General features: G+C 42.0%; 3 protein-coding genes across 9 annotated transcripts in view; 2 read left to right on the top strand and 1 right to left on the bottom strand.

The window, feature by feature from the left end:
• Positions 1-11,871, top strand: part of dnm2a (dynamin 2a) — a 25,896-nt gene extending 14,025 nt beyond the window's left edge. Inside the window, exons 11-21 of one of the 3 annotated variants that reach the window (XM_054760807.1) lie at positions 558-644; positions 913-983; positions 1,849-1,900; positions 2,823-2,855; positions 4,618-4,728; positions 6,584-6,693; positions 6,790-6,901; positions 8,306-8,470; positions 8,835-9,058; positions 9,532-9,798; positions 9,951-11,871. In XM_054760807.1, the coding sequence (XP_054616782.1) occupies positions 558-644; positions 913-983; positions 1,849-1,900; positions 2,823-2,855; positions 4,618-4,728; positions 6,584-6,693; positions 6,790-6,901; positions 8,306-8,470; positions 8,835-9,058; positions 9,532-9,798; positions 9,951-10,023 (1,305 nt within the window). In that variant the 3' untranslated portion in view covers positions 10,024-11,871. Of the gene's footprint in view, positions 1-557; positions 645-912; positions 984-1,848; positions 1,901-2,616; positions 2,629-2,822; positions 2,856-4,617; positions 4,729-6,583; positions 6,694-6,789; positions 6,902-8,305; positions 8,471-8,834; positions 9,059-9,531; positions 9,799-9,950 lie in introns of all 3 variants that reach the window. The other 2 variants (XM_054760808.1, XM_054760809.1) reach the window with 2 other exon arrangements.
• On the bottom strand, positions 9,891-22,320 carry LOC129171794 (transmembrane emp24 domain-containing protein 1-like). 4 transcript variants are annotated; one of them, XM_054760815.1, is made up of 7 exons: positions 22,305-22,320; positions 20,897-20,981; positions 18,339-18,602; positions 17,511-17,911; positions 14,131-14,228; positions 13,769-13,949; positions 9,891-13,622 (listed from the first exon to the last, which is right to left on the bottom strand). In XM_054760815.1, the coding sequence occupies exons 4-7, from the start codon at positions 17,790-17,792 to the stop codon at positions 13,410-13,412; spliced, it is 774 nt and encodes a 257-aa protein (XP_054616790.1). In that variant the 5' UTR covers positions 17,793-17,911; positions 18,339-18,602; positions 20,897-20,981; positions 22,305-22,320; the 3' UTR covers positions 9,891-13,409. The 4 variants fall into 4 exon arrangements, with proteins under 4 accessions (XP_054616790.1, XP_054616792.1, XP_054616793.1 ...); XM_054760817.1 differs by lacking the exon at positions 22,305-22,320 and having other exon boundaries at positions 20,926-20,981; XM_054760818.1 differs by lacking the exons at positions 20,897-20,981; positions 22,305-22,320 and adding an exon at positions 20,343-20,583.
• On the top strand, positions 18,232-21,680 carry tnfsf14 (TNF superfamily member 14). Of its 2 annotated transcripts, none has more exons than XM_054760831.1 (4): positions 18,232-18,535; positions 19,182-19,218; positions 19,300-19,368; positions 20,352-21,680. In XM_054760831.1, exons 1-4 carry the CDS (start codon positions 18,416-18,418, stop codon positions 20,723-20,725), a joined length of 600 nt encoding a protein of 199 aa, XP_054616806.1. In that variant the 5' UTR covers positions 18,232-18,415; the 3' UTR covers positions 20,726-21,680. The 2 variants fall into 2 exon arrangements, with proteins under 2 accessions (XP_054616806.1, XP_054616805.1); XM_054760830.1 differs by having other exon boundaries at positions 18,232-18,604.

Below are 22,320 nucleotides of genomic sequence, written 5' to 3'. Positions count from 1 at the left end.
ACATTGGCAGCCTGACATTCATATGGGCTGGGAGTGATGTGGGGGGTTGTGGATAGTACCATACTGGGCCCTTAAGGTGCAGTGGTTGCCATAGTAACAGTGTTCCTCTGCCCCCTTCTGGACAGAGGGAGACACTTCACTGTGTCCCACCTTTACGTTTCTCCCATCCTGTCACTTTGCCTTCTCATCCTTTCTTTTACTCACCTTTAACACTTATACTATCAACCAGATGTAACTCTAATATTTTTGCTTACCAGTGTGATATGTGTGTAATTAAAAGCCCACATCCTTAGAAATGTACCTTCTTTTCCTGTGGCTGATGGTAAGAAGTAATGTAAGAAGAGATGGACATGCAAGTGTCTTTTGAAAAACCTTGTTGCCCTGAACTGGCACTTGACTGTCTCCTTCCCTTTTCTTTGTTCTCATCTTATTATTCTCACTTCTCACTCCTGTCCTCTCTTTATTGGTAAGTCTTTACTAGGTTCGACTCACATGTCTACACTTCGCAATGTCTTTGTTCAGTGCTGCATCAGCTGTGCGTCACTCTTGTCTTTCAGCTCAATTCCTACCCAAGACTGCGAGAGGAGACGGAGAGGATTGTGACCACTTACATTAGGGAAAGAGAAGGAAAGAGCAAAGACCAGGTGGGCTGGATGCTGAGGTTCTGTCAGCAAAAAAAGAAAAGAAAAATTCCCATTTTATGTTGTTTAGATTAGATGAAACAACTGAGTATTTGCAGTCTGAGCCATCCATCTTTAATGTTCCTCTAACAAAGTGGTGAACATTCACTTATTTGTTAATCGGACGTAATGTTAGAGAATTATTTTATTCTATGTGTTGCTAGTGACTTCTAAGCATCGCATTTGATTGCAACCCTTCCGCCCTAATTGTGATTTTCTGCTTCAAATGAAGGTTCTGCTGCTGATTGACATTGAGCTGTCCTACATCAACACCAACCACGAGGACTTCATTGGCTTTGCTAAGTATGCACGCCATACCCAACCCCTCCCTCTCTCCTTCACTCCCGTAACATACTTATGCTTGTTTTTGGGTGTGCCACATTGGGCACAGACGTCAAATTCCTTATTAAGTGCTCTGCATCATATGATGACACTCATTAGATAAAAAGTAAACTTCATCTCCATTTAACACGTTCCAAACAAACAATTTTGCCACTTGGAAGCTGCCATGCATCCGTGTGCCTGAACATTCCAGTTGCTGTTGCAGCTACATAAGAGCATGTTTATCTTCAGGGTGGGGGGTGGTAGTCACTTTAAGTCAAGTTCCAATTAACCTGCCACAGGCTGTTTGACTGTAAAGGTTGCTCAATGGCGCCAGTCAACAGAGCTGTGCAAATGTTGGTTTACTGCACTGACACCTAGCTGCTGTTGTGGAAATGACGGACTGGAATCTCTTGGTCGCCTTCACATTTTGGGTGTGACGGTAGCTGATAGTCTTCCCTGCTCCCTGTGAGTGTGTGTGTGTGGTGACATTTAACTTATAAACAAAGTCAGTCAGTGTGTGCAATTAGTGCCTTGCATCTGCATGGCGAGTGGATTCCCGTATAACACGTTGGAGGTCCGCCAGGGCTCTTTAACAGTTCTTATGACATCACTTTCAGTCTTGACCACAGAAGGCTGGATGATGGTAGCCCCCCAGGCTACAGCAACAACAGGTGGGCTGACCAAAACAATGTAGGGTTGTGTGTAAGTGTGTGTGAGACTGAGACACTTTCACCCTCTTAAGATTTCCAGATTTCTTTGTACAATTAAGTGTACATTTTTACCACTTGGTTTGTTTTTCTGTCACTGCTTATTGTCTTCTCTGTCCATCTTCGTTTAATGACAGTGCACAGCAGAGGAACACAGTGGCCAACAAGAAGCGGGCCATTCCCAACCAGGTATGTTTTATTACCCATCATTGGCCTTATTACTAATGTCAAATTTAATCTCCCTTGACGGACGGCTCCCATTACCAAGCCCATTAATTATACCCAACTGTAGCACCTCAACCTACATGGCTGCTAATAACATCCACCTTGTACAATGTTTTAACTGCAGAATGTCTTGTTTATTTAGATTAACAAACCCAGGTTAGTGTACACCTTGTATGTGTTCAAACTTAGCTACATCATGAAAGGGAAGAGCTGCTGTTTTAGTCAACCTAGAGAGCCTTTCCACCCTGCTTTGCTGCAGCCCTCACCCTTTTTTCACCTTGCAACTATGTTTGCATGTGACCCAGGCATGTTCTTCTGCTGCAATTAAGCATTTATTTGATCTTATTTTTTTTATTTGCTCCGTTACATTAACTCTAACTTGCCGACATCTTTTTTTTGTTGAAATTACGAGCGTGCATGAACCTGCGCAATAGAGTATGACATAACCAAATTGTGGTATACGTGAAGTAATTCTAATTGCATGTAACTCTCTTGCTCTGTCTCTCCCCGTCTCTCTCTTATCCTTCCAACCGCTTTCTTTACCCTCCCATGTACTTCAATCTTCCCCCTTCTGCTCTTCCACCCTTTCCCCTCTTTCTCTGCACTCCTCTACATCTGCCTGCTTCTTCATTTCTTCCGACTGTTTTTATACTACCTCCTCCCCTCCCTTATTACTGCAGGGTGAGATTCTGGTAAGTACCTACAGATATAAGCCACACATTGCCAGGCAAGGCAGCAGAGGTAAGGCTGAGCAGGCAGCAGAGCTGAGGCTGTCACATACAGGTCAGGCTGAAGCAGTTAGGCCAGGAGACGAACTACCATGTGATGAGGGACCAATGCAGACATCATCACAGTCAACATACTGAGTTGTTGTACCCCTCTGCAGCTGGGCATGCTCGGAGAGGTCCTGGAGGAGCAGGTAGAGTCTCAGGACTGATTGCAGTCCTCACAATGCCTTGCAGTTACCACTAATTTGGAACTGCCTGTGCACTCACTTTTTTAATTGTAATTGTCTATAATTATATCCACACCACTAACATCGAAAGCCACTTTATACACACCAGGCCTCCACTGCACCGCTGTTTTGTTTAGTCTCCGACCGTAGACGGCGTCAGTTCTCATTGTCTTTAGGCTCTCCCCTCTGCTGCCGCCTCGTGACCCAAACGTTTGCCTTGTGACAAATCATCCCAGACCTCACTGGGGGGTCGGGGCAATCCAATCAACAATAGACGTTCATCACCTCATCAACAATGCATGCAGACTTAACTTCATAAACAGTGAATTAACTAACTTGATATTCATATTCACATTCACAGCCAATTCATTCATTTTCAACCATAGAACACTTTGTTATTGAATATTGATTAACCCTCATTATGCCATTGCAGTCTACCTTTTTTCTTATATTCTGTAAAAGCATTTGTTTTCCCCGCCTTTTTTCCCGTGTCGCTGTTCTGTACAAACAGCACGACACAATTTGCCACTTTTGGGGGTAGCGTCAGAGCCGTAACAGAGGCCTGACAGTGCCTGTATTTAAGGCAATTTGTCCAATACATTTGTGTATAAATTCTACACATCACACCAGTGCCACCACGCGCTGGTGTTGATGTCCCACATTAGATAATCTCAGTGCCAAATTTCATGCTGCTGTGTGAAAGCACACACAGTTGCAACAATATGCCTCTTAGCTAGGTTCTGTGTAAAAGGCACAGGTGAATAAACGATCTTCTGTTATGGTCTTGATGCTGCAATTTAGCAACAACTTGAATTGATAGCCTACATTCTAATCTTGATTTTTAACCCTCACAGTTAATACTTTTGTGACTTCTTCTCAGACTAGTGCAAACAAATGCACACACGCACACACACACACACACACACACACACACACACACACACACACACTTCTTATCTGTGTCACAGCATCTTTTTTGTTGGCTCCTGCAGAGAAACAATTTAGCATTTCTGAGAAAGTTATTTTGCTGCCAAGGCAAGCTGCTGGCTGAGCTTTTAATGTGCCCCGCTTTTCCTTCCATGTTTATGTTGGCGCCTCTAAACTATAGGAGCTTTCTTTCTCATGAGGTAGTCTGCTGGATGAAGAGGGAAGGAGTTAGAAAAGATAATTAGTATAAATAAGTCTCTGGTCTGATTTGAGCTCCCTCTTTATCTGCGCACTGTTAAGTGAACAAAATGAACTTTTTCTGTTTCGTAGCATCTTTACAAAGTCTGTCACTGCTTTTCTGTGCTCTGTTTTAATGAAGCTGATTTTAACCCCCCCTGGCAAAGCCTCTTGTTCAAACGTTGACACTAACATACTAAACTTGCTGCTGCTGTCTTTGGCTTCATGAGGTGTGAAAAAGGACTAATTTGTTGATTGTTTTTTTGTTGTACACGTACGTATATTCTCCATGACTATCATCATGTCTTGTTATGCATGCTTTATTGTCTTTTGGTCACTCCATTGTCCGCCTCTTTGCCGTCACACACATGAGTCCTATAAAGAAGATAAAATGTTTGATTTAGGATAGAAAACAGCAGTGAGCGTGCAGGTAAGTTGGTAAGCTTTTATTAGTGTTTTTCACATCTTGATACAAATGATGCTACATGCAACCAGGGTCCTCACATTACAAAGCTGTTTTCATCTAGCCTGACACCCCCTCATCCCCTATTCTTCTGATCAGGTGATCAGGAAAGGCTGGCTGACCATCAACATCAGCATTATGAAGGGGGGCTCCAAGGAGTACTGGTTTGTCCTCACAGCAGAGGCCCTGTCCTGGTACAAAGACGACGAGGTAAGAGGTGTCCTCATCCCCTCCTGGTCTGTGTGTGTGTGTGTGTGTGTGTGTGTCCCAGCCCAGCCTAACCAATGTGCAGACTACTGTTCAGCTGTAACCGGATGAACAGGTAGTCTGAACACTGGGGAGGCGGGGGGGTGAGGAGGCCTCTGATGGGAGGAAGGACCCCGAGGTCACTGTGGCCGGCCGTCGCTACTTAGGACAGAGTACACAGGGATTAAACATTACCTTTAGGGCAACAGTTGCATTTTGGGGCCAAAAGGCACATACAGAAATCACCATGTATGTTTTCGATATAGCACATGCACTATATCACACTATGATGCAAATGTGTTTCTTCCGGCAGTGTTGATAGGGAATTGCAAGAAATGAAAGCTTATTAAAAATGTAATTTTGCAAAATAGTAATGAGTTACATATAACTACATACATATAACTCATATGCAACATAGGTTCATAAAAGTAACATTGTAAATGTGCTACACACCACTCCGCCGTCCTCCCGAGGCCTCAGTCCCATCAAGTCCTCCAAAGAAGTAAAGCAATGCATTCAAGCTGCAGCACTGGTCCAGAGTGTCCGTCTCAAAACACTAACTGAACACGTTGCACTTTCTTGCTGGCTGCTGTTTGGCCCAAAAATGCAAAAAAAGAGGGGGCGAGCGCCGACGTGAGCGGGAGGATGGTGGAAGGCAAACTGACGTGGCAGGCGGGCTGAAGTGTTCCAGCCGGGATCCGACTTTGGAATTTGCAGGAAATCGTACTGGGTTACGGGGGCCGAGGGGGGAGTTGTGATAGTGTGTGTGTGTGTGTGTGTTAGCGCTTGCCCTTTTTAAGGTTTGGACTGTTGGACCAAAAATGTATGTTTGCTCTCCCACATCACGTAGCATGTTCATGCAACAGGTATAGACTCATGTATGTTGCTTAGACTTTGTACGTGTGCTGAGGTGCTTGACCCTTCTTGTGTGTGCGTGTGCGTGTAGTTGAGTGACGTAACAGTTGAGCCCGAGCCACCCTCTGCAGACATAAATGCTTCCAGATGTCTCTTCTCACTAGTGAAAGCTGGCACCCCCTTCCTCCCCCCCACAACTCCTTCATGGTTTTCCTCTTCTTCCTCCCCTCCAGCCATCCCCACCGCCCCCAACCCTTTCTGATCATGCCTTTTTTGCAGTCAAAGATGAAATGAAATTCAATGTTATACAATAACATCACAGACCGCATTTCCTCATGTAGTCACTAGAGGTATGTTTACTCACATGTTGACAATAACTGGGGTCTTGTTCTTTAAGGCATTTATTAGGTGGGAGACCTTTTATTTTGTAAAAACAAACCCCCTACAAATACATAATAATTGCAGCCATCCCTTGCTACCTCGCAGTCCGAGCATTGCACCCTCACTCTCGTGTTTTTTCACAAAGTAATTAACAAATGATAGCTGTTTTGTGGTTGAATATGGCCCATTACTAGTAAAGAAATATACGTATTTAAGCAAATTGTACTTATTTTGGGCCTATGTTAAGCATTTTTAAGCATAAAATGGCTAAATGAACTAAAACACAAATACAAAGAAAAAGAAATATTCTAATTGGGAATGTAGTACTGTATTGTACATTGGTGCCACTAGGGGTCGGTGAGACGAGGGCCAGATGTGATCGCCAGAAAAGGTTGAAATGATCTCAAAACAGGCACAATCATAACATAATAACACTGGCTGCTGTGCATAAAAAAGGGTACATCCAGTTAGTTTGGGCACGACATCTATTACGGGATGGGGGGCATTTTTTGAGGAACTGCAATTGTCATCTTTTGCATCTCTTGTGTGTCAAATTCAAAATGAATACTTATTTTGCCGGCAGGAAAAAGAAAAGAAGTACATGCTGCCTCTGGACAACTTGAAGATCAGAGACATAGAGAAAGGCTTCATGTCCACAAAGCACATCTTTGCAATCTTCAACACTGAGCAGAGGTCAGTAGCCGCAGCTGGTTGAGCCGCTCGCTGACCTTTGCAGACACGTGCACGTTTTGTGTAGAAGTGCACTAATATTTGTTTTGATGTTTGCAGGAACGTGTACAAGGATCTACGACAGATAGAGCTGGCGTGCGATTCTCAAGAGGACGTGGACAGCTGGAAGGCGTCATTCCTCAGGGCCGGAGTTTACCCGGAGAAGGACCAGGTTAGAGCGTGGGCGGTTGTACACCACTAGCATCACTAGCAGAGCTGCAACAATCAATGCATCCAAGATTCATTGATTATGCAACTGATCGACAATTATTTTGGTATTCGATTGTTTTTTTTATTTAAAAATGTCGTCCCTCTTTTATTGTGGTTAATTGCTTCCAGACTCGACCGCGATAGGTGAATTTCCACAAAGTAGGATTCAATATTAATAAGTGGAATATTGTTGTAGTTACAGCATAGAAAACCTGTTCATGACCTTCTATAAACGTTTTTTAACATCATTAGATTATAAATAATACGACATAATAAGACATAATAACTCATGTTTAGCATTGGTAAAGTTACTTGTTGAAGTATCTCAAATGTAATGTGGGTTGGTTGCAGGGCATTAAAAAAAAAGATCTTCCATCGTCACGATGACGTTTGTCACATGAATGATATTCAGGACAGCCAGTCATACATTGACGTACACACCGACAGTACTGCTAGTTTTGTTTACGCCACTTAGTGCACTGCTTATGCACAGGCTACGGGATCTCTGTAATGACATGAGACCGCCATCGCTTTAACAATAGCAAGCTACTTAGCTAACTAGCATCTAATTTACTTATGCTTAAGAATAGGTTTGATACTGAGTGGGGACGAAGGACAAAGAAAGAAGCCAAAAATGTACCACTTCCACATGGAACGGGGAGAGAACTTTTTTTCACTGTCATGTCGGACTGTAAGGTATATCATGTAAAGAAATGTCACATGAATGTAACATTACTGATGCTTAGTGACCTTAATACTACACATGACTTGTCTTTCAATATTTGTGACTATAATAGGTGTCTTATCTCATATGTCGCCCAAACCACTAACTGTTTGTGTTTGGTTCATGTTGATTCAGTCAGTCTAGGGCCTAACCGATTACTTACTCATGGTCAGTTGCAGCCCTAAACACCAGCATAGCTATATTAGCTACTGTGCTAACATTGCACTCACATTTTAGCAACATCATCATGCGAGGTTAGCCTATTCTCTGAAGGAAAAGATAAGTGATCAAACTTTCAGCGCGCACATCAGTAGCTGACTGATGGGTAGTTTATTTTAAGATGTGAAGTGAAGCCCGCCTTTTGAAAAAAGGCTCGTCTAGCTAGGGGGCGGGTCAGAGGCGGTACCACGTCCATGAGGAAGGAGGTCTTTTCTTCATGAACTTGAAACATTTCAGCGTCTCTTCTTTCAAAAGTGGGGAAAACAAATGTGGGAGATGATAGTTTTCTCATGTTTGGTGCTCATAAACAGACTCCACTGTTAGAACATCATTAAAAAGTCAATTTGCCACAATATGGAGACCTTTTAATTGTAAAAGTGATACAGACGTGTGTTGTCTGCTTATGTTTTGTGGCTTCCGCAGGTGGAGAGTGAGGAGGTTGCTCCGGCGGACACGTTCTCTATGGACCCTCAGCTGGAGCGTCAGGTGGAAACGATCCGCAACCTGGTGGATTCGTACATTGGCATCATCAACAAATCCATCAGAGACCTGGTACCCAAGACCATCATGCACCTCATGATCAACAATGTGAGTCTGCTTACATCCTGTCAAGCACCCGGAAGATTATGCAGACATTAACTCATTCAATCCCAGCCATTTTTCAAAAGACAACCCCTTCGGTCCCTCACGTCCTCCTTCCTGCCGTGTGAGATTCTTCATTGGTCCCTGCCGAGTTCTCATCAAATGCACTTCGACCACCTTTTGGACATTCTTATGGCTTAAAAGTGCTGTGAAATGTTGTGCATTAGTGCTAAGTTCTTTTTGCCTCTCGCACCCCCCCGAAAAAGACATAGAAAGCGGGATCGGGTGTTTGGGATTATAGAAACATGAGTTGATGATCATGTATTCTGTTGATTTGTGCTCCAGTTGACCTCCTCTCACCTCCACTCAGGCGAAGGACTTCATCCACTCAGAGCTGCTGGCCTACCTCTACTCCTCAGGGGACCAGAACACCCTCATGGAGGAGTCAGCCGACCAGGCCCAGCGCAGGGATGAAATGTTGCGCATGTATCACGCCCTCAAGGAGGCGCTGCACATCATCGGCGACATCAGTGCCAACACCATCGCCACCCCGGTCCCCCCACCTGTAAATAACACCTGGATCCAAGACTCCAGGTGAGCTGGAAAGATGATATGTTGCTCCATGTCTCACACACATTTTGTTACTGTAAATTGAACACATACATAGAAATGTCATAGAGGGCTGCCAAATGTCTGACTCTGGATTTGATCCGGATTAAACTTGTTTGACCTCCAGCGTAAACAATTTCTTTTGAATGAATTATGTGACAAAGACTCGTTCATTCGTAATGTTTTTCGAGGCTTTGCCAGTTACTATTTCAACTTGCATTTCTACAAATATGAATGGATTTGCATTTAATGTATGGATTATAAATAGATTTGTAATTATGTTTATTTAAATTCATGATTTTATTTTAATGAATGTTATGTAGAATGTAATCAAAATTCTAGGGGGAAAAATAACCCGATTGTTCAATAAAAAAACAGCCAACAGGAAGTCACCCACAAACAAATGATGAAAATGTCCTTGGTGGAGGTAATAAGAAATATTTCTGTCATCCTCACAGCCCAACTCCTCAGCGCAGGCCGCCCCCCACCACAGCCGCACCCCCCAGCCGCCCACCAGCAGTCCGGGGCCCGACGCCCGGACCCCCCATGAACCCTTCTCCTGCCTTTGGCGCCTCGCCGCTCAACCCGTCTTCCGCCTTCGGCGCCCCCCCCATCCCCTCTCGGCCAGGACCGCCCCACAGTGCCTTCAACAACCTCCAGGACCCCTTCAGTGCGCCCCCGCAGATCCCCTCCCGGCCAGCCCGCATCCCACCCGGGGTTCCCAGGTAGGACGTCATTAAAATGTTGTGTTGCAGGCCCCTCCGCCATCCGCCCCCTCCCCCACTCCGCTCTTGCTCTTCTGTCGGGTTGTTTTGGTTTCTGTCACTTCTGTGAGCTCTGCGAGTCTCACGTCTCCCGTCTTCTCTCCACACTGCAGCCGAAGACCCCCTGGGGCTCCCTCTCACCGGCCCACCATTATCCGCCCTGCTGAGCCCTCCCTGCTAGACTAGACCCCCGCGGTGGCCGAGCCTAATTCTCTTGTTTGTGTGCGTGTGGTGGGGATAGAAGGTTCCGCCTCTGTGCTGTGCAAAGTGTACAGAAAATAAAAGTAGGATGCATTGACAGGCTAGTTGTTGTTTTACATCTTGAAATAACTTATTCATTGCCTCGCTCACCCCCCCGACACTTCATTTCCTGATAGCATTCTAATCAAGCATCTTTTTTTATTCAAAAGGATATATGTAGCTTTAAAAACAAAAACAAATGCCTCCCGTGGTGAAAAGTCCGAACACACACGTGAACCATGGCGCCATGGCTACCTGCATCTATGCATTCAACCTTTTTGTAAATACGCGGGCCGCACTGTGGAAGGTAGCACTTGTATCTTATCTAACATGTCATGTGACTAACTCGTCTCAAATGTATGGATTCTATCGAGATGCTTTTATTTATAACCCACATGTCAGGGGGCGTCATTATTTGCCATTATCGATCGCTTGAACTCATTCTAATCACTCATTTAGGGGCTGCTTGTGTTCAGCGGTGGTGGGGGTTTGGCTGGTTGAAGGCACATCCTGTCAAGAGAAGCCACAGAATATCCCAACACATGAATAATCACTGTAAAACTATTCCAACCTCTCGACAGAATGTGCTTCTTTCCGCCTTCAATCATTGTCAGCACGTACACCTTCTCTCCACTAGAGGGCGCCTGTAACTGAAGTCCAGCCCAGACTGTACAGTCCATATAAGTCCTGTATTAAGACTTAAGTTCACTATGTCCTCCTTCCTCCCTGATTTTTTTTTTTTTTTGTCCAAGTGCCTGTGTAGACAACATGACATGAAATGATGTAGAAAAGACACAAGTCAATAAAAGCGGTGTTGTGTACAATAAAAAAAAAAAAGAAAGGGACTGCTTCTTCTGGTGGTTGGTGTCTCCTTGTGTCCTCACTTTCATCTCTCCTCCTCTCTTTCACCATCCCAAATTTCAACAGTGGGTCCAAACTCAGTGGACACTACATTAGGTACACATGCACAATGTCAGGTGTATTGAAATGCCACGGAGCATTACACTGTTTATTACTACTTAATACAGTATTATGTAACTAAATAGTGCAACCACAACATGTGAAACACCTCATTCTTGTAGTTCAAACACTAAGAATTTGGTTTGATATTTTATTATCATTTATGCTTACGTGTAAATACAAACATTAGCTTTAATGGTATTTTTTTAATTTTAAATTTCATGCATACTTAAGAATGTACAGTATTGCTATTTTACATCCTGTTATTTTAAATTTTATTGCTAAACATTTACATTACTGTTGCATAAATGCTATTTTAAATGATACTTAAAAATGTACATTCATGCAATTGTACATTCTATATGTGCATTTAATTTACTTAAATGTATTACTTTGTGTGAATGCCACTGTACATATAAAATATATTCACAATAGGAAATATAATTCTCGCTCATTTTACATTAAGAAAAAAATGCGTAAACATGTATTGCATCACTGCTGTTATTTTGCATAGTTTGCATTTTTAGTTTAGCATAACGAAATATTTCAGATTGATATGCAAGATTATTTGCATCCACTTTATTCCATTATTGTAAATATAATTCTAATTTTAAGAAATTTAAAAATATTCCAAAATATTTAATTTGCTAAATGTTCTTTTCAAGCGAACGCTTAGAATCATTTTAGTTTATATTTATTTAAAATTCACTGTGATATATACTTCATTTTTAAATGTTATTTTTCTTCGGTCCTCCATTTCTAACGATCCCCAAGTTATTGACATTTCTTGACAGGAGGTGACAGTACGGGTATCTTCGTCAAGGCAGCATTTAACGTTGATTGTTGTTAAAACAGGCGGCCCGCTCCTCGGCGATACTAGTGCTGACCTTGAATGACCTTGTAACGATGGAGAAGAAGGAGGGTGCCTTCATGAGAGCTCCGAACGAACAGGCGGAAGCCTCATGTGAACGTCTTCAATAGCTGTCGAGCTGTAAATGTAAGGGATATACTGTATAATAAAGGGATTAGATGGGGTGCTGGGGGGGAGGCTGCCCAAACTAAAATGAGAGTCCTCGTTTCCTCTTAATTGACTTTTTATTGTATTGATTGGTGTGAAGGAGGCGCATGCATGTGCACTGCATGTCCACCGTAGCAGACACGCCCATGTGAGCGGACGTGGGCTGTTCAAGTTCCAAATGGATCAGGGATTGTGTGCTTTGTTTGTTTTTTCAAGTTTCCTGCTGCTGACTTTTGGCTACATACTGTAAATGTGTAAATTATTAAAAACAAATATGGTTCTCATGGCTCACATGTGCATGATCAATCAGTTATTGTTTTAAATGTTGGGAGTTTTTCTTGTAAAATGACATGTTTTTAGTCATATGATTTCACGTTCTCACAGTATTGCATCTTTATGCTTTTATTTTTAGATATGTCAGCTTCATTTGTGTTACATCTTTTTTCCACCTAATATTTTGGGGGCTTTTATCACAAAATTACAATTGTCTTGTGTTTTTTTTGGGGCAAGACTGTATTCCTAAAAATGTCTTTTCTGGTCATCTTAAATTTCATCCTTGTGTTGTTATTGTAACGTAAGGACACATTAGGCCTGTTCTGAGAAAGGTGAACCGTGAGAGAGCGAGGGAACACGAATCTTTTCATCGAAATTTTGAGAGATTTCCTTCTTAGAAAAGTATGACTTATTGTCTTCAAATTAGTAGTTTAATTTTATTCTTCCAATGTGTATTTTTCCCCCCCTAGTTTTAGTTTATTCATGTATAATCTTGTAATATTAAGACTTAAGTCTCTGAAAATGTTTTTTCTTATCTGAGTCATCTTTATTATCTTTGTACTGTGAGCTTTTTTCCCTGAATATTTTATTCTTCAGTTTTTTCTGTTAATATTAAGTTAGAGTTATTCGCGTATAATCATGTAATATTAGGGCCTTAGGACTTTGCTTTTAACCCGAACCGTCATTTTATTTTTCCTTATTCTCTGATAAATGTTTTATTTCTGATCGTATTTGATTTTAACTTTCTACAATAATTATTGTATCAATTATTGTATTTAATATTAATATTCATTAGGATTTTGTGTTTCTTACTAAATTATGACTTAATTGGCATATTTTTAAGTTTTTTTTCTGTAATATAACATTTTTTTCCCCTTATATTAAGACTTTAAAAGGTTATTCAGTAATGTAGCTTTGTCATCTTTTAAAATGGCTTTTCTGAACGTAACAAATGTATTCTTAGGAATTTAGAAAGTCCAGCATTAATCTTGTATCATTTTGTTTAAAAATATGAATGTATTCTCAAAGAATGTGTTTGTTTTTTCCCGCGTAAAAAGGGTTTGGAAAAGCCTGCATGTGGTCAGCAGGTTGTGTTTTTATCAAAGAGGGACTGCAGCACGTAGACCTGAACGCCAGCCACAGTGAGGATGGACAAGACGCCGACGGAGGACCAGAAGGTCACCCTCCACAGGTTGTCGTCCTGGAGGTGCTGGTCCCTGGTACTGAAGTTCCTCAGCATCAGCTGGATCAGATGGCTCCTCTGGATGGACGAGTACATAGACTTGAGCTTGATCTACAGGACAACAATTGATGAGAGTTTGTATGATTTTAGCTGAATGATATTTGTGTTCTTGCAATGTTACCAACTTATAGTTCACAGCACATTCCATTTTGACATGTTTTATTCAATATTTGTTGCAGTAGCAGGATCAGTCTCACCCTGATGTCCTCCAGTTGGTCCTCCAAGGTGTTTTTTGTGGTGTCATCACCGATCAAGTCCTCGGAGTCGGTGTTGCTTGGACTGGTGATGACCAGTGCGAAGAACAACATCTTGTCCTTTAGCGTGCTGAAGCTGTTGTCAAAGCACAGCTTGTAGTCTCCTTCCTCTGTACGATCCACGCTGGAGGACCAGAACCATCACAATATTAGGACTGCCCTAATATATAAATATGTACACATGCATACTGGTTTGTGATGGCCACAGGCTAACCCTGGAAGCGATGAGTTGCATTGTTTCCTAAGGGAAGAAATGACTTCCTAATGAGTGAAATGAATGAATGAAAAGCGTGAATGAAACTCACTTGTGGACGGCGTGAGTTCTCCTGTAGTCGTACGCATGTCTGATGCCGCTGGGTGACACCATGACAAAGCCGACGTCCTGATTTCGCTCCCCAATCACCTGCAAGACACACAACACTTTTTATTTGCATATACAGAGTGGTGTCAAAATGTCTTTTTCCCCTTCCTGATTTTTCATATACATATGAATTTTACATATCTATACAGTATATACACATCTATATATATATCTATATATACTGTATATATATACACACACACACGTACGTATACACACACACATATATACACACACACATATATACACACACACACATATATACACACACACATATACATATATACTGCAAAAAAAAAAATTAAAGGAACACTTTGAAAACCCATCCGATCTAAACTGGGGGAAAAATGATCTTGAATATCTTTCCTGACAATAATTGGGTGATGTATTAGTAACAAAATGATGCCACATAATTTGATAGAAATGAAAATGGTGGTCTAGTGGTTAGCACGTTGGCCAACACAGTAACAGATGGAGATGGAGATCGGGAAGACCTGGGTTCGATTCTCCCCTGGGCATTTCTGTGTGGAGTTTGCATGTTCTCCCCGTGTGCGCGTGGGTTTTCTCCGGGTACTCCGGTTTCCTCCCACATTCCAAAAACATGCAGGTGAGGTTAATTGGCGACTCTAAATTGTCCATAGGTATGAATGTGAGTGTGAATGGTTGTTTGTCTATATGTGCCCTGCGATTGGCTGGCGACCAGTCCAGGGTGTACCCCGCCTGTCGCCCAAAGTCAGCTGGGATAGGCTCCAGCATGCCCCCGCGACCCTAATGAGGAAGAAGCGGTATAGAAAATGGATGGATGGATGGATGAAAATGATCACCCTATAGAGGGGGGAAATCAAAGACACCCCAAAAATGAAAGTGAAAAAATGATGCAGCACACTGGTCCATTTTGCTAAAATGTCATTGTAGCAACTCAAAATGATTCTCGGTAGTTTGTGTGGCCCCCACGTGCTTGTACGCATGCCTGACAACGTCGGGGCATGCTCCTAATGAGACTACGGATGGTGTCCTGGGGGATCTCCTCCCAGATCTGGACCAGGGCATCACTGAGGTACCTGGACGCATGGAGGAGATTCCAGGAGACAGCTGTTGTTGTTACGTTGTTACTCCAGGAGAGCTGGACAGGGCCGTAGAAGGTCCTTCAACCCTCAGCAGGATCGGCATCTGCTCCTTTGTGCAAGGAGGAACAGGATGAGTACTGCCAGAGCCCTACAAAATGATCTCCAGCAGGCCACTGGTGTGAATGTTTCTGACCAAACAATCAGAAACAGGCTCCATGAGGGTGGCCTGAGGGCCCGACGTCCTGTAGTGGGCCCTGTGCTCACTGCCCAGCACCCCAGGGCTGGATTGGCATTTGCCATAGACCACCAGAATTGGCAACTACACCACTGGTGCCCTGTGCTCTTCCCTGATGAGAGCAGGTTCAACCTGAGCACATGCGACAGACGTGAAAGGGTCTGGAGATGCCGTGGAGAACGTTATGCTGCCTGCAACATCATTCAGCATGACCGGTTTGGTGGTGGGTCAGTGATGGTCTGGGGAGGCATATCCCTGGAAGGACGCACAGACCTCTACAGGTCTACTGCTGGTGCAGTGGGACCTGGTTTCCTCCTGGTCCACCACAATGCCCGACCTCATGTGGCTAGTGTATGCAGGTAGTTCCTGGAGGATGAAGGAATTGATACCATTGACTGGCCCCCACGTTCACCTGACCTAAACCCAATAGAACACCTCTGGGACATTATGTTTAGGTCCATCCGACACCGCCAGGTTGCTCCTCAGACTGTCCAGGAGCTCATGGATGCCCTGGTCCAGATCTGGGAGGAGATCCCCCAGGACACCATCCGTAGTCTCATTAGGAGCATGCCCCGACGTTGTCAGGCATGCGTACAAGCACGTGGGGGCCACACAAACTACCGAGAATCATTTTGAGTTGCTACAATGACATTTTAGCAAAATGGACCAGTGTGCTGCATCATTTTTTCACTTTCATTTTTGGGGTGTCTTTGATTTCCCCCCTCTATAGGGTGATCATTTTCATTTCTATCAAATGATGTGGCATCATTTTATTACTAATACATCACCCAATTATTGTCAGGAAAGATATTCAAGATCATTTTCCCCCCAGTTTAGATCTGATGTGTTTTCCAAGTGTTCCTTTCATTTTTTTGAGTAGTGTATGTATATATACATATATATGTGTATATATATATATATATATATATATATATATACACACATATATATATACACACATATATACACACACACACACACACACACACACACACACACACATATATATATATATACATATATAGATACACACACACATATATATATATACATATATATATATACACATACATATACATACACACACATATACATACATATATACACATACACATATACACACACACACACATATATATATATATACATACACACACACACACACACATATACATACATATACATACACACACACACACACATATACATACATATATACACATACACATATATACACACACACACATATATATATATATACACACACACATATATACATATATATACGCACATATATACACACATATATACATACATATACACACACATATGTATGTGTATATATATGTATGTGTATATATATATATACACACACACACACACATACATATACACACATCTATACACACATGTATGTATGTGTATATATATGTATGTGTATATATATATATATATATACACACACATACATATATATATACACATACATACATATATATATACATATATACACACATATATATATGTATGTATGTGTATATATATGTATGTGTGTATATATATATATATATATACACACATACATATATATACACATACATACATATATACAGTATATACTGTATATATATATATGTATATATATATACACACACACATACACATGTAGAGAGAGAGAGAGAGAGAGAGAGAGTAATAATAATAGCATTAATACCAAATTTTAGCAATGTTTAAAATATATTTTTAAACAATATAATCATAAAACTGAAATAGTAATAGGATATCATATAGGACGTTTCATAACAAGGATTGGATCATGTCAAGCAGCATGGACACAGCAAAGCCATATGTTACTAAGTAACAAGTGGCAATTTGACAATACGGCAGCAACCACACCTTTTTGCATTCAGATTGATTAGCGGATTAGCATGCTGCATTTTAGGCAAGGTTTCATTTACGGCGCCAATAAAATGTGTCCCGATAGTCAGCAGTCAATATAACGAGGAAGAAGGTTGGAATTACTTGGTATTCAAACTCCAGGCTGTCGTCCTTTGCTGTGCTTTGGTAAAAGCACTCTCTGCTGCCGGCAGGTAGCAAGAAGGTGAACTCCATGTCTTCACTGGGCCTCAAGTTCAAAGCCCAGCTCGTCTTGAGAGCCCAACAAGCCAGCAAAGTCAGCAGCGAACACCTCAGCTCCATCCTCAAATCACAATGACAAGAGATGCTTGTTGCACACAAACAAAGACAAGACGCCAACGCTGAACATTTGGTTAAACCTGCTGATCCAGCCCAGCTTGGTGTCATTCCGGCTTGTTGGCCTGGAGCTCAATCAGTGGCGTCAGCATCCACCTCAGCCACGCTCCTCACGTGGACAGCTTCACTTCGCTTTTCACTCGCTTGCATTTCACTCTTACTTTGTGCGGCTGGAACAAAACAAGTTGCCTAATAATGGTGCACACCTTGTTGGAAGGTGATGATCTGATACATGTAGTACAGTACCCAGTATGTCCACATGCAAACGCTTTTCTCATAACATGACTCCATTGTTAGAAAATCAAACAGTACTGTGTATATTTTTTGTCACAATTATGGCTTTTACAAATTTGAGTGGTTTCCTCGTAACTTTATTTTTTGAAAAAGAAAAAAAAATTCTCATATCATTTTGAGCTCTTATGCCGTGAAATAGACACTTTATTCTTGTAAAATGAGGCCTTGTGACTTGTTTGGATTGGCGTGATTATGAGAATGAATGAGTGCTGAAGGGATGCACGTCGCCTTTGCAGCTTCTCTTTTCTGCCTGAAACCTCAAGAGGTGCGATCAACGACAAAGAGGCCCACCCAGATTCATACCACTCATCTCTCACTTGGGGGCTGATGCGCTCCGGAAAGATATCTGCACTTGCAGAAGACTTGTTTAGCGTACGGACATGACGGCTCCTCCTGTGTATGTGGTCGACAGCCACGCTACGGCCCCTCCGCTGCCACCCCGAGCAGCCCGGGGTCGAGGACGGACCGGAGGCCTGGCTCAGAGCCTTCTCTTCGTGCTGGTGAGCGTAGCCTTGGGTGGGGTCATACTGGAGGCTGTGCTGATCTTCTACCTCCACCCAAGTCGACCTGTAAGGACAACATGCATTTATGATTCTCATTTAGAATGGATTTTCATGACCAGCTCGTTGTACAAGTTTTGTCTAGAATTTTGAGGTTTTCGAGTATTTCTAATTTATTTTCTTCACTATTTCTAATCATAATGATTATATTTGCAACATAATATCAGTTTGAGTTGAACATTTTCCATGAAACACACATCACGTAAAGTATTGTGGTCTATTAATAGTATCATACACACAGCAGACATTTCATTAGGTACACCTGCTTAATCTAATGAACGGAATCAATTGAATACATTTAATAAAGTAGAGTAAATGCTGTTCTGTACTTAACGCAGGAAAGTGGGGAAAAAAAAGTGCATTTCCTGCTGTTGGTGTTGCTTTTAAGAGGCTGCACGCAAACAAATGTGCAAAGTGGACGGCGGCGAGAGGAAGGGGTGTATTTCCTGTTTCCTGTGACCTTTTCTTTTCAAAGCCAACACAGCCGACAACAAAAGCACCTACTTTACTACAAGCGGTGGCGGCTTATGAATAATAAGTCCAATATTGAACGAAGAGGCACTGACATGTCACGTTTGCATCGCAGGAACGAGCATCAGCTTCCTTCTCCGAGCTCACCGCAGGTATTCGTCACACTGAACACCAACTGGAATAACCATGCGCCGTTTTCACACTAAACTGACCATGTTGTGGTTGCCCCACAGAAAAACTTGAGCGGCCTCCTTCTCCCAGTCCTGAGGTTCCGCTTTCTAAACCAGCTGCACATCTGATGGGTGAGACGCCGCAATACGACTTTCTGTGAATAAAGCCTTTTCATTTCAACGAATTTTAGACAGCCCTGCGATTGGCTGGCGACCAGTGCAGGGTGTACGAGCTGGGATAGGCTCCAGCATAGATCAAGCAGCATAGAATGTGAATGAATTTAGTGCTAAATGTATTCATTTACTGTTGTGGTAGTAGCTTGCATTGCTACATCCCAGTTTTATTTGCACAATGATTTTGATCATTAGAAAATCAAATGTCAAGCAGAAAATTATAATTTGTAATAATTATGAGGGTTTATTCTAATTTTAGTCAGATTTTTTGTGTATATTTTTGAGTTGTCCCCCCTTTTCGTATTATAGTTTGTGCAGCACATAATTTAGAGTTTTTGTCATATTACAATCCGAGCTCATTTTTCCAGGTTCTAGTTTTTCCTCATGATAGTCAAATGTGTCGTGTATGATTTGAAGGGTTTTATATCATATTCAAATGTTTTCAATGTAGAATTTGATTAATAGAGGGTTTTCCCCCCTCAAAACCCACATTTTTATCCGTTTCATTTTCTTTGTCTCAGAACTTCAATGTTTTTCTTGTATGACTGAGGATTTTTCTCACAATTTTTCTTGTATAATTCGATGTTTTTTCCCCTCATTATATTAAAATTGTTCTATGTAGAAGTTTTCCTCCTATGTCTCATTGGTACATGTATCATTTTGCGCTCTTGTACCCCATAATATTCCAAACGTTTTATTCTGATAATATTCTGAATATTTTCATGTATCACATTGAGCTCTTTAAAAAAAAATCAATAAAATAAAATAACTTAATAAAACTAACATTAATATTAAAACATTTTTAATGTCGAATTCTGCCCCCTCTGGTCTACGTTACTTTAGGTTTGGAGGTAGTACTAGTAGTAGTAGTAAGTAGTAGTAGTAGTTAGTAGTAAGTAGTAGTAATGAAGTGTAACGTAATCATGGCTGACTGTCTCCAGATGGACCAGATGCTGTTCACGACAAAGCAATCCTGGGCTGGAGCACCATAGCGGACCCCCTCCTCCACCAGATGGACTACAAGGACAGAAGTCTGGTCATCCGCAAGGACGGTCACTACTTTGTCTACTCCAAAGTGTTCTTCGTGGACGTGGGCGTGTTCCACCACACCATGCACACTCTCAGGGATGAGGAGAGCATCCCGCTCTTACAGTCCAGGACGTATTCCACAAAGACGGAGAAGAAGTCCAACAGCTTCCTGGGGGGCGTCTTCCACCTCCACAAAGGCGACGCCCTTTTCGTCAAAGTGAGCAACTCCTCCAAAGTAGCGCGCCACAAAACCTACGAGAACGTCTTTGGCGCATTCATGATCTAAAGCAGGGGTGTCCAAACATAAGAAGTTGTATTTCTTTTATATTTTGGAAAAACCGTGATAGAGCAAAGCCACAAAACTCGAACCACAAAAGGTGAGGGACGACTGTACATTTAACACACCGAATGTTAATAGAAGAACTGCAAAAGAACTGAAAATGTAAATTTAGCTCACATGTAGTACACAGCATCATGTAGTCCTACCTAGCGCCTGCTTTTGTTGTGTTGATGTTTGGAGTTTGGAGTGTCCGTGAATGCACCTAGCGGCAGAGAGGTGGAGAATGAGGAAGTGTTAATAGTAATAATAATAATAAATTTGATTTAGAAGCTCTGTTCTAAAAACACAAAGGCACTTTACAATAGGACAAGCAATGCACTCAACACAATGCTCAATAAAGCAAAAGAATACATATACAGCTCAAATGGGAGTACCACAGGGAGGTGACGGTGAAACTAAAGGCTCTGTTGTCCCAGGTAAGGTGCTTGGCCACAGCGGTTATGCTGTTGATGTGTTAAGGTAGGAATAAAGTTAAAGTTAATAAAGTTACTTGCCTCTGTCCGCATCATAGAGGTGTGTCTTGCCATAGTTTTAATGTCATTAATTCAATGATGCGTTATTTCTGACAGCCCTAGTTATTGATATTCATTTTTCAACTTTCCTTAGATTAAGTCTGCTCTTTTTTTCTTCTTCAATTGTACTTTTAGAACGTGCGGGCCAATAGATTGAAGATGCGGGCCGCAGACACCTCTTGTCTTTTCTATAGCATCTGTTGTGATTGTGGCTTTTCTGGTGTCGTTAAGTCTCTCAAACGAGAAGAAATAAGAAGGCTGCTTTTCCGTCGGCACTGTTTTTTCCATGTTACACCTCTTCCTGTCTACTTGTAAAAAGATGATCACCAACACGCCCTCGTGTGTAATCCAGGAGGAAGCAACAGTGGAAGGGAGAGTGGAGGTGTGGTGTTGATGGGTTGGGGGTGTGGGTGGGTGGGTTTGGGGGCGGGGGGTGCATGTTCCACTTTCCGCGGTCAAACGGGCCATGCAGCACATTGTGTACGTAGCAGTGAAGCGGTGAAATATCTGGGAGTGGAAAGTATGCATCATGGCGGCCACGATGACTAATAGGTTCCCATGAGCTGCATCGCCCGTGTGCTTTGCGGGGGGGGGGTGTTATACTTTCCCGTGGAGCGGGTTGTGATTGACAAACTTTGACTTTTGCCTGTAAAAATAACAAATGCTCGCATGCTAAACTTGAAGAAATTTGGAGTACTCACACCCCCTTTAGCCTTTTTACAAATTGAAAAAAATTGAAAAAAATCAAATAAAAATTTTAAAGCTCTTTGATTTTTCTCATTTCCTTATACATTTTGTTCTATTTTTCCTTTTTTCGGTTTCATTATTTCTCTAGAATGTCAATGGTCCAATAACAAACAAGCCATGAGCCGCTAATGGTCACTGTGCCACACTTTGGACACCCCTCTCTTTGTTGTGTTAAACATGTTACATATCAACATCTCCAAGTATTTAGCTAGCTAGCATCCTTCGAAGTGAGAGAACAATGATAATTAAAGAGAAGCTGATGTTACCCATCTGGTCTAGCCA

Source organism: Dunckerocampus dactyliophorus, chromosome 18, assembly GCF_027744805.1.
Source record: "Dunckerocampus dactyliophorus isolate RoL2022-P2 chromosome 18, RoL_Ddac_1.1, whole genome shotgun sequence".
NCBI classification, from domain to species: Eukaryota; Metazoa; Chordata; class Actinopteri; order Syngnathiformes; family Syngnathidae; genus Dunckerocampus; species Dunckerocampus dactyliophorus.
The sequence above is the reverse complement of the archived record's forward strand: the minus strand, read 5'-3'. Positions and strand labels throughout refer to the sequence as shown.